The sequence below is a fragment of the Aristolochia californica genome, unplaced genomic scaffold (assembly GCF_029961685.1).
Source record: "Aristolochia californica isolate CCGP_79_NKW_82.1479 unplaced genomic scaffold, dmAriCali1.0.hap1 SCAF_3, whole genome shotgun sequence".
Taxonomy (NCBI): domain Eukaryota; kingdom Viridiplantae; phylum Streptophyta; class Magnoliopsida; order Piperales; family Aristolochiaceae; genus Aristolochia; species Aristolochia californica.
This window is the reverse complement of record NW_027181992.1, coordinates 632,516-645,000: the sequence shown is the minus strand read 5'-3', so window position 1 is coordinate 645,000 and position 12,485 is coordinate 632,516. Positions and strand designations below refer to the sequence as shown.

The following is a 12,485-nucleotide window of genomic DNA, read 5'->3' as shown; positions in this document are numbered from 1 at the left end:
TAAGGTTGACCTATTTTATTCTCTTAATTTATTTTTTTGCTTGAGTGTGCCATCAATTGCATTCTAGCTGGCTGAGAGCCAGGAAACTTCATACTGAGCTAACATTCAAGAAGGAAAGGAAGGGTGGGGGAGAAAAATCCCCCACTTTGTCATTTGTTATGTTTTTGTATATCTCAGAATGACTTACTAAGCTCAATTGCTATAATGTTTGGAAAATAGTTGGTTGGTTGTCAATGATTTTTTTGCTCAAATTCCATTGTTCTTCATAAATGAAGTTATTATTCTAGACTTTCAAATATTTTTATGTTGTGGGATCTTGTTTCTTTTTTGCTTTCTTATTTTTAGGTGTCTGGCCTCTTATAAAATTTTGTATGTTTATCATATATTTCAGCAATAAACAGCAATGGTATTCAAATTGTTACTTGATATATTTTAGCAATGAAATTTTATTTCATGATTTTGAGTGTTAATAACATATTCTGTTCAATAATACTCTATTATAGTTAATGGAATCAGGAGCTTTCTTAATTGCATCCAACTTCTCTTTATTATAAAAAAGAATAAAAAAAGTTAGTTTTTGTCCTTCTTTCTTAATTCTCATTGAACTTATATCTACTGTTGTTCTTGGTATAGTGGGGTATTGAGGTTGAATTTCATTTTTTTTCATTTTTATCATTAATTTCTTGGTATTGAGGTTGAATTTCATCAGAATATTAGAAGAGAATGTTGGTGTGCTTATTTCCTTATCTTAGAAGTTTTTAAATTTATATATAAAAAAAGGATCGGTATATTGGACTGGAAACTATTGGGTGCAGGGCTACTGGCTCAAAGAGACCCCGCTGCATTGAAAGGCAAGGGTCGTTCCCGATTGTCACAATGTCACGTACCTTCCTCTAAGAATAAACAAGTATCTTAAATTATGTGTAGGATCTTTGTTGTTCGGATAACTTTCTTTTCTTTATGTTTTTAATTTGTAATTTTGTTTTTTTGTAGAAGTAAGAATGTCAACACCTCCTCAATTGACATAAATAATTAACACTAGTTCTAGTGTAACTATAAATAGTGACTCAACTCCACCAGAGTCACTACCCTTTGTCATAGAAGTGGGCCCAGATGAAATTACTATAAATGAGGATGAAGGTGATTCTACTCATACCTCCAAAAGACAAAAAAAGTCTCATGTGTGGTTGGAATTCAAAGAAGTATCACTTAATGGTACAAAAAAGGCTCAGTGTGTTCATTGTAAAATCAATTTGAGTGTTATTAGTAGTGGAGTGACCACACATATGAGTCGACATTTGAAACGTTGCACTAGTAGAAAAGTGGCAATGAGAAAACAAAAAACCTTAAACTTTCAACCAGTGGGAGCGGGGTCTAATGTTGATCAGAGTCCATCTGGACTTCCTTTTATGGATTTTGGAGGAAATTATGATCAAGCTAAAATGAGAGTACTCATTGCTCATTGGATTTTTATGCATGAGCATCCATTCATGATAGTAGAAGAGGAGGGATTTAATTTTGTAATGAAGATGGCAAATATGAATTATGAGAAAATATCCCGGAAGACTATTAAGAAGGAGTGTATGGAGGTGTATGAGGCAGAGAAAAAGAAATTGAAAATTTTGTTAAAAGAGATTAACAAGATTAGTCTTACCACGGATCTTTGGAAGTCTCAAAATCAAAAAATTGAATACATGGTTATTACTGGGCATTTTATTGACAGTAATTGGAAGTTATAAAAATGAGTCTTTAGTTTTGTGCATGTTCCTCCTCCTCGTCGTGGCGTTGATATAGCAGATGTTATTTACAAGTGTTTGAAAGAGTGGGAGATTGAAAATAAAGTTTTTAGTAGTTCAGTTGATAATGCTGCATATAATGATGTTTGTATCAGAGTTTTGAAACAAGATTTTTTAAGGAAAAAAAATTTGGTGTGTGGTGGAAAGTTGTTTCATGTGCGTTGTTGTGCTCATATTTTGAACTTATTAGTCCAAGATGGTCTTGTTCAGATTAAAGATATCATTGATAATGTGCGTGAAAGTGTCAAATTCATAAATCTATCTGAGGCTAGACTTCGCACTTTTTCTGAAATTGTACAACAATTAGAACTTGGTGAAAAGAGGTTGGTTATTGATTGTCCAACTCGTTGGAACTCTACTTATGACATGTTGTCTTCTGCATTAAAATTCAAAGATGCATTCTCTAGATTTAAAGTTAGAGAACCAACATATGATTGTTTGCCAAGTTTTGATGAATGGGAAAAAGTTGACATAGTGTGTGAGATTTTAGAAGTTTTTAATGCACTTACAAATATAATTTCTGGGAGTGACTACCCTACTTCTAATTTGTACCTTAGTGAGGTATATAGGGTAAAAGAAGTTCTGGATTTTCATTCTACAAATGAAAATGTTTTCATTAGGACAATGGTTAGTAGAATGAAAGAGAAATTTGAGAAGTATTGGGGTGAATGCAATTTATTGATGGTTGTTGCTTCAGTTTTGGATCCAAGGGTCAAATTAAAGTTGATCGAAATGTGTTTTCCAGTGATATATTCTATGGAGGAAGCTACAATGAATATAAATTTAATTCGACGCACCTTATATGAGATCTACGATGAATATGTATCCTTATATAATGTGGATATTAGAAATGAAGAGATTGTTTCAAGTACTAGTAGCTCTATGGGTGTTTCCACAAGTCGTAGGCCTTCATCAAGTTCAGGTTGGTCAAAGTTGATGAGTTATATGAAACAAAATGATGCAGTTAATTTACCAAGGTCAGAATTGGAAATTTATCTTGAAGAAGGTGTATATAGTTGTGAGGAAACTTCACAATATGATTTTGATGTTTTAGAATGGTGGAAAGTGAATCATATGAAATTTTGAGTATTATCTAAGATGGCAGCAGACATCCTTGTAATTCCCATATCCACAGTAGCTTCAGAGTCTACATTTAGTGCTGGTGGTAGAGTAATAGACTCATATCGTTCTTCCTTGGCACCAAGTACAGTTCAAGCTTTGATTTGTGGCAGTGATTGGATTCGGGTTCTTCACGGTGTAAAGAAAAATCAAAAGGTGAATTTCTTTGATCAATTTTTTATTATGATATGTTTTAGTATATTTTTTAGTTTTATTTATTAAAATTTTGTTTTATGATTACAGCCTGAGAAGAAGAGTGTAGAGATAATGCTATCAGCTACATGATTTTTCATGTTTCTCTCATCATGGTAATTTTAATATTTTTAACGACATTAAGTAACTAGTAATGGAAGAGTATTTTTTTATCTGACAATAACTAATTTTATTTTTTTGTTTTTGTCGTAGGTGGAGATTTTGCTCATGTAGGGATGTATATTATTTTCTAGCATTAAGAGAAACAATTATAGTTTGTAATTTTATAATGGATTTATAGTTTTTATTTGGGTGATTGTAAATTGATAGTGATATTTTATTTAATTTTGTTGTGTTTGATTATTGTATGAAGTTTATTTATAATATTATGCAATGTATGAAGTGTTTAGACTATTTTATGAAGTGTTTATGGAATGTATAGATAATTTTATGGAGTGTTTATGGAGTGTTTATGGAGTATTTATGGAGTGTTTATGTAGGTATTATGTATATTGATTATGTCCAATTTTAAGTAGAAGTCATGCCGAATTTTATACAGGTATTATATACATAGATTATATTCAATTTTAAGAAGAGGTTATGCCTCAATCTTATACATGTATTATATATATAGGTTATGCTTAATTTTTTGTAGAGGTCATGTCCAATTTTATGTAAAATGTATGTATAATTTTATATATAATTAATTTGATATATATTTTTTGAAAAATTTTAAATGTATGTAGAGGCTCGAGTTCGGCTCGAAGCTCGGCTCGAGCTCGGTTAAGATTTTTGGGCTCGAGCTCGATAACAATTTTAGGCTCGAGACGAAGCTCGGCTCGAAATATTTAAATCAAGCTCGACTCGAACATAGGCAGGTTCGGGCTCGGCTCGGCTCGATGCCACCCCTAAATACACCATTCTTTTTATTGTGCACACTAACGCAAACAAGTACTTTACACTGCACACACTAACACAAACAAGCGATTCACTTTCACTTTCCCTCTCACTTTCCCCAGCACTTACAAAGTGCACTAACCTCCCCTTATTCTCCAACTGACTCTTACTCCAGTAAAAGGTATAGTTGCAAGCACTGTCAACCCATCTCCCCCTTTGCGAGGACATTGTATCCAAGGTATCTTCATCTTCTTCCGCTTAATATGTTTTGTGTGGTTTGTACTCAATCTTACGATTGGTTTTGATCCTCCTCCTCCCCCTCCCCCTCCCCCCTTCACACACACACACACACACACACACACACACACACACACACACACACACACACACACACACACACACACACACACACACACACACACACACACACACACACACACACACACACACACACACACACACACACACACACACATACACACACGTACACCCACGCACACAACCACGCACATGCACACGCATGTACACACGCGCACACACACACTCACACACATGCACATGCACACGCATGTACACACGCACACAACCACGCACATGCACACGCATGTACACACGCGCACACACACACCCACGCACATGCACATGCACACGTGCGCACACACACACACGCACACACACACACACACACACGCATACTCTCTTTCCCACTAAACTACAAAGGAGTGGTCTCTGGTGTTTCCATACTGAGATGAATGGTCGAGCTTGGGATAATTTCAAAAACCCATGTACTTCTGCTCTGCTATGGCGTTCTTCTTCTTCTAAATTAATTATTTTTTCTAGCCAAAAGACGACAATGATGTTTTCCCCAAGCCACGTCTCATGCTAAGGTTTTTTTGGGTCCCCAACTTTTGAAATCATGAAAAGCTTAAGCAGAAACTTGCTTATCTTTCTATCATGTTTTCAAGGGAATATTGTTCTTTTAATTTTGCACCGGAAGTCCATCCTATATCTCTCTGTTTTTTTGTTGTCTTTTGCCTCTCCTTCCAGCTTCAATCATGTATGTCAAGCTTTAACCTAATTTACTTTGCAAATTTAGATTTTTAGACACATAAATTGATTTCAGTATTGAACATTAGTGCACTGCAGTCTTCGAGTTTAATTTCATCGCTTGGTTTGGCCAGCATCTTTTGGGTGTTGTGAATTTGCATTATCTTCGTATACAATTACAGCTATTCTTGTAAGTATCTATCTAAGGAATCAAACACAAACTATATGTAACGGGAGCTCACATATTGTATTTGTGGGTAAACTTTAGGCTAAGTTATTCTTGTAAGTGTCTAAGGAATCAAACACAAACTATATGTAACAAGAGCTTACATATTGTATTTGTAGTAAACTTTAGTCGAAATAAGAATAGAATGATAGCTCCATCATCACCTTTCTTTTCATTCACTCCAATGTTTATATCTTTCTGAATGTTTGTTAACGTTTCCACTAGATGCTTACTTATTGTTTTCACTTGCACAGAAAATTTTGATTTTCTGAAGTGGTTACTCCGGATTGACATCCTTATCGTCTAAGCTTTTTTTTTTTTTATGGAATAGAGTGGAACGGTGAGGTTGTTTTCATCAAAGTATACCTAGAAAATATATTTGAAAATATTTTAGTCGGTTTTCTTCTTCATTCGCATGTTTTGGAATTTCTTATTCATTCTAGCACTTATGCATGTTTTTGATGTTCTAGCGAATCCCGAAACTGGTCATTTACTTCATTTTGCTTTCTCTTTCTTTTTCGCCTACTACTTTATTCAGTAGATTAAAGGAGCTGTTCAAATTGAAAATTTCATGGGTTTATAATCATGTCTTTAATTCCTTTAAAATTCAATATGAGAATATGATTTTTTTATATCACTAATTAATAATTTTTTCGCATTAAAATCTTTAACTGGCTGTTTTCTAATCTTTAAGCCAATTAAAGTCTGTTTTTTTTTTTCTGGGAGAAAGAGGCAATTTTATTCAGAAAAATCCTGTTTATTTTTAATTTTTACTCTATTTTCTTCGTTTTTAATTCTCTCTGTTTTTACTTTTATCTTTTGACTCTCTTTCCTGCTTCGATCATGTATGTCAAGCTTTACATTTAGCACATTTATCTGCAAATAAGCCTGATTTTTCTCACTGCTTGGAGTGCCTCCTTTTTACAGTGTTTCGTGCGGAAATATCAAGGGTTTTGAAATAGCTATTGGATTGCCTTGGTCAACGTTCTTATGCTTACTGTAGGTTTTGAAATTTGTGGCGTAGATACCAAATCTTGAGGATAAGAATGAGTAATTGGAAGTTGCATGAAATGGCTATTGTAGTAGCATATTTAATTTTTTGTTAGAATCCATATTCAACTGAAATTAGAACAAGTTCTTCACTGTTTTAGGTCTTTCTCTCACTCAATTTCATTTGAAATTTGCTTTGTTTTGTGGCTTTAGTTTCTGTTCGTCTTTGCTGCTTTTGGACTTTCTTTCCTGTTCTTCTCCATTTCCGGTGGTTTTGTCCCTTATTTTAATTTTTTAATTTTTTTCTGTTGCTTTCATTCTCAGATAACTTTTCTGTCCTCATTTTCTCTATCTGCTATCAACAGATTTCATCACCCAAAAAAAATCTTTTCCCAGTTTTCTCTTCTGTCTATTAACAAACTTTTGTCCCCGCAATTGCATCCTCATTTTCTTCCATCTGCTACTAACAGATTTCATCACCAAACAAAATTTTCTTTTCCCTATTTTCTCTTCTGTCGGCTATTAACAGACTTCTGTCCCCACAATTTGCATAATTGTATCACTGCTTGGAGTGACTCCTTCTTACCGTGTTTCATGCTGAAGTATCAAAGATTTTGAAATAACTATGTGATTACCTTGGTCAATGTTCTTATGCTTACTGTAGGTTTTGAAATTTGTGGTCTACATACCAAATCTTGAAGATAAGAATGAGTATTTGGAAGTTGCTTGAAATGGCTATTATAGTAGCATATTTATTTTTTATTAGAATCCAAATTGTTATGGTTTGGCAATCATAACATGGTTTTGTTTCAAGTTATGGTCCTGTGGTTTCTCCTATGAAGTTCTGCACCAAAATTTTTGTTATGAAATATGTGCTGTGTCACCTGAGAAAATTGCATCTTATGTAAACAACAAATTAATCTGGCTAAAGTTCAACGAATATGAATTTTTAAATAATTTACCTTGGTGGAGGCCCCTCTCCCATCCAACAACCCTGTTCAAGACGCTGACAGTAATCTTATTTGAACCATCATACAAATTTAAAGATGCAATCTGATTGTATTTACAAATCAACTAATCTGCTTTTTCTGTTGTGCTTTCTATCTGTTGTTTTGTTTTCTGTTTTGATTCTATATACAGGTTTATAGTTCTGTGGATGGTTTTGCTGCTTTTTTATTATTTACTTTTTGCTGTGGTTGTATCAACTCTTTTATAGTTTTTTGGTTGAATTGGTGCTTTTATGGGGTTGTATCTACTCTTTCATCTCTATGACTTCATCCCTTTGAAGCAGATTTTGATTCATATGCCATCAGGCGTGTCCATGGACCCCTTTGCCTTCTGATTTGAGAGAAAAGTAAAACCTAAATTTGTACAGTATTCTTTTTTATGCTGTTGATTTCATCAGATTTATCATTTCTGAAATTAGTTAATTGCCGAAGAAATTTTTGTTTTCCATTTTTTCGAGACAGTTGTCTTCAGTCAAGGTTGATTGGATTTTGTTTTCCATTTCTTCAAAACAGTGCTTTTCAGTTAACTTGTGAGAAGCCAATAATGGCTGATTCATCAGTTAACAGTCCCAGAAGAATGTTGAGTTTGTCAAAAGAGAGGGCGACTGTATCACTTTCTGATTTAGATTCAGAAGAGAAGGTTGAAGAACATGGATTGAAACCTTCTGAAGTTTATGGATTTGTTGGGTCCATTACCACTATAATTGCCACAGGTTTGTGTCCTCACTTATATGCAGTGCCTTCTGGTGGGATTACATCTATTTTGTGTAAAACATCACTGTGAACTATATTCAATTATAGAAGTTTGTAGCCTATTCCATGATCATGACATTCATCTTAACCTTATCCTAGCTATATTAAGCTCCACCATGTGAAATCCCTTCCTCATTCACTGCCCAACTCTTCATCATAAACCATGGCAGGTCTAGCAGCTGTCCTGTATTATTTTGCCTTCAATATCTATGCCATGCGGCTTACGCTGAGCACCTCAGTTGGAAATTTCCCTTTAAACCTTGTTGTATTGATTCCATGAGTTACATCCTCCTCAATCGCCCCTTTGTATATAGTCAAGCAAAGAAAGCCGAAGATCTATTTTAAGTATGGCTTAGCCTCTAGTCTGTAATTAAAGAACTTGTTCACAGAAGTTGCAAGTCGAATTTTCAGTCTTAGTTCTGCTAACTAAATTTTTGGTTCTAAGGTATGTCTCCGCATTTGTAGTTTTCTTATTTAAATTATCTTTATATCTATCAATTGACTTTATACCATCTGCAAATAACATATACCAAGGGGCCTTCACTTGCATGTGGGCAGTTAACTCAGCCATGAATACTTTTAAAATAATAAGGTCTTACCATTGATCCTGGGAGTAAGCCAGAGTTCTGGAGTGTAAGCTTTCTACTCAATATAATACATATTCTTTAAAATCTCATATGCAAAGTAGTTTTTGGGTACCAGAAAATGGGACCAAGTCTTTGCCTGAACTTTTTAACCAGTGATGACTAAATGTTTACCATTATAAAAGAAACAAAATGTACTGCTTGGTCAAATCATACATCTGTTCTTTTGAATAGTACATCTGTTTTTTTAATTTTATGGGAGAACCTAAACAAATGTGAATGCAAATCCAATCGACCTTGGGTGACAGGGCTGAAATGAAGAGCGTTACCTGGTATAGATATGGAAAATCAACTTCTGCAGTGCGTAAGCAGGAGCTTTATTGTGGAAGAACATTTATGCCAAATTAAGTTAACAATAGAAAGCATCCTTAGTCAAAACAGGCCCCTCCCTTTTTTATTGAATGCATTTGACTTCAATATGCTTCAAACAATGAAGGCTTTTGGCAGGAGAAAGTCGTTGAGGAACAGAATAAGCACCTGGTTTCATTGTGGGAAATTTGTTTTTCAACTGAGGTTTGCTAGTGTAGGTCTTAGAAATGAGTTTGGTTACTGCCATGGTTATTTATAGGGCCTTCCTTGTCCATAAATGAAAAAGAAGAAGAAAAACAAAAGTCTCTTCTTCTTACAAATACTTAGTACTGCTAGTCACTGTTGGGGAAATGATATACTGACACTTGTCCATCTAGTTGTGTTGAAAGTACTTGCAATGGTGGCAATAATTAGCTCAGATTATTGTTATTCATAGAGAGGAGAGCTGATTTTTCATTGTATCATCTCTTTCCTTTTTTTTCTTTCTTTATTATTTTTGCTGGCAATAATTTTATCTTTATGGATCTATGATAATGAGCATAATCTAGAGCTCTGGAAGAGCACTGGTTAACCAGTGGTTGTAAAGAATCAAACCTCCAATTGAGTTAATTTCCCCATGGAATGTAAATTGAGCTATTTACTTTTTAATTCTTGTTTATTTTCAATTGAAATAAGTATGAACATTCCTCTGTGTTAAGGAATAGTCCCACATGGATTAGTGAGTACAAAGATCTTGAGTTTATTAGTTGAAAAAGAGGTTTCCTAAGGTGGTTAGTCATTTTGGGATGAGCCTTGGACCCAATTTAACATGGCATCAGAGTCAGTAATCATATATGGGCCTGCACCTAAACTATCTATTTGTAGAAGCCACAAAAAGAAGGCCTACACCTAAACTATCCACTTGTAGAGCCACAAAAGAGGGCCTACACCTAAACTGCCTACTCCTAAATTATCCACTTGTAAAGCCACGAAAAGAGTGTCTACACATGAGGGGGAGTGTTAAAGAATAGTCCCACATGGATTAGTGAGTACAAAGATCTTGAGTTTATTAGTTGGGAAAGTGGCTAGTTATTTTGGGATGGGCCTTGGACCCAATTTAACACTCTGCTTATGAAGAAAATATAATCTTGAGCTCTCGTCTTCGTGTGAAAATGAAATGATATGTCTCACCTTTTCATGATGTGGATAGTTAATTCCACTCCAGCTTTGGTATTTGTGCCTGTAATGTGCAAACATGTCAAATATCTTCTACTCATTCTCCTTTACTTTTGAGATGTAGTTAATGTCTGCTAATAGTCAACTCCTCGTTTTTGTTGTCATTTTTTTAATCTTTAAGACATACTGATGTGTTACATTGTGCCCTGGCAGCCATATTTTTCACCTGGGCTTATGTTCCTGAACCATGGCTGCACTATCTGGGGATTACCTACTACCCTAGCAGGTAGTAAACAACACATATTTGTACTTATTTTCTTATATCTCAAGAAACAATAGCATGCTTCCAATTGTGTTGAGACATTTCTCTTTTGTTTGCCCTTCAAAAAGGAAAAGAAATTGTTTTTCTTTTGCATGTAGGTTTTACTCACAATCTAGTCAGGTAAGTGTATTGTTCTCTCTTTGTCATATTCCTTCTCATCAGACATCCATCTTTTAGGTAAGGAACTTTTCATTATTTTCTATTGTAGCAGAGAGTTCCTACTCTATTAGTGAAATTATTTGGGGCCATATTCAAATTTGTGAAAACCTCAGCAGGTAGGCTGACAAATCTCGCTCAATAAACCTGACTGTCATCCATTGAGTTTGCACACATCTGATCCAACTGCCAGTCATGTGGATTCCCTTCTTAAATGTTCTCCTTCTAGCACTTGAAATGTGATTAGTTTCCTTTGTAGTGGATGCCATTTTGGAGAAGACAACTTATATTGAGGTCACCATTTGTACCCATGAAAGGCAAGATGTACTCTTTCTAAAAGACAATCTTTGCAGAAATAGTAATGCTCCATGGTTTTACTTTATCAATGTCCCCATACATAAATGCTGATGGAAAATATATTAACACAAGAACCATCTCTGGGTCAGTGCCTTGTCTCTCTAGGTTTAAGTGATTTATTCTGTGGATGAAAGATTTTTTAGAAGTTCAGTTTAAATGTCAGTTTATGAGTAGCTGAATGGTTTCTTAGTTCTTTCAGCAGTTTGTTTACAGATTGAACAGCTTCTCATTTAACCGTTAATGGTGTTATTTTTTTTTTTTTTTTTAGTGGACCCTTTTATGACCTTTTCTTTAAATGCTTTCACCTAGCAACATTTCTCTCCCCATACTGAAAATAGTTTGGATTCACCTTGCTTTGGCTGTTAGTAAATTGATCACAGCCATGTTCAAGCCCCTTTCTACTTTAAAAGAAGATAAATAAGATCCTTGTCAGAAGACTTACTGGGGACGAAGACAATATAAAACACTGATATCAGATGCTAAATGTGCCCATGATTATTCATTTCTCAACAATGAATGAACATCGGTCGCTTGTTTGCTAATCAAATTAAAGCTTGGTTGTTGTGGTTCAGGTATTGGGCATTGGCAATGCCAGCATATGTAATTATCACAGTAGTCTTAGCAATCAGCTTTTACATCGGCCTGAATTTCATAGCGACGCCTTCCCCAACTTCCTTAAACACTGTATTTGGTAAGCCTAAAGTAACAAGATGGTCCTCTATATGAAATCTATCGTGGAGAATCCTGCAGTTGATGGAAACAATTTCCACTGCTTAAAAGTCTTTGTATGTGTTCCTGTGTATGATGCAAGTTTAATTATGTAGTTGATTTCTTTTGGCAGATGAATATAGTAGAGACCCTATTACTAGAAGAACTGATGCAGAAGGCGATCAACCAATTGAACCAATCTCAGATATTGCCATCGACCAAATCAATGATCTCATGTTTGGGTCTACATTGTTACAGGAACAGAAGAAAAAGAAAGAGTACACTTGACAGTTTCATTCATTTGTTTGTTCACCCAGTTATCATAAATTGGAAAGCTTCTTTTAGATGTTGAAGATTCTTTCTGACTATTTTATCGTTCTAAAAAACTGAAGAATGGACGTCTTATGAAAGGATCCTAATTCCTGACTATTCAATGTAAAACTCATAAAGACCAGTTGCAGAATGCACTTTCCACGCAACTGTTGAAGCCATTGTTAGTAGTCTGTCTGAAAATTTATATCGCGGAAATTCGTTACTACAAACTTCTGGTGCTCTTTCTTCCAAGAATTATATATTTGTTTTGTTTTCTATTGGTTATTCTTGTATTATTTCTTGAAAAGATTGAAATCAATTTTTTGAAAGAAATAGGCCTTTAGTGTCTGTACATTAAAATGTTTTACAGAAACCGTACTCAAGGAATTACAGTTTCAATGAAGTGGTCATACCAGCAAACACTTCGAAGGCAATTTACCGGTTTGGTTGAGAGGATCGTTTCATGGTAGTTAAATTCGTTGGTTACTCGCGAGC

The 12,485-nt window shown here is 34.7% G+C and overlaps 1 protein-coding gene across 4 annotated transcripts; it reads left to right on the top strand.

Annotated features, from left to right (window-relative positions):
• The first annotated feature begins 6,193 nt into the window (after positions 1-6,193).
• LOC137960013 (phosphatidylinositol N-acetylglucosaminyltransferase subunit P) lies at positions 6,194-12,197 on the top strand. Of its 4 annotated transcripts, none has more exons than XM_068807460.1 (5): positions 6,194-6,276; positions 7,788-7,987; positions 10,349-10,421; positions 11,543-11,661; positions 11,812-12,197. In XM_068807460.1, the coding sequence occupies exons 2-5, from the start codon at positions 7,819-7,821 to the stop codon at positions 11,964-11,966; spliced, it is 516 nt and encodes a 171-aa protein (XP_068663561.1). In that variant the 5' UTR covers positions 6,194-6,276; positions 7,788-7,818; the 3' UTR covers positions 11,967-12,197. The 4 variants fall into 4 exon arrangements, with proteins under 4 accessions (XP_068663561.1, XP_068663560.1, XP_068663558.1 ...); XM_068807459.1 differs by having other exon boundaries at positions 6,196-6,428; XM_068807457.1 differs by having other exon boundaries at positions 6,196-7,636.
• The last annotated feature ends 288 nt before the right edge of the window (positions 12,198-12,485 follow it).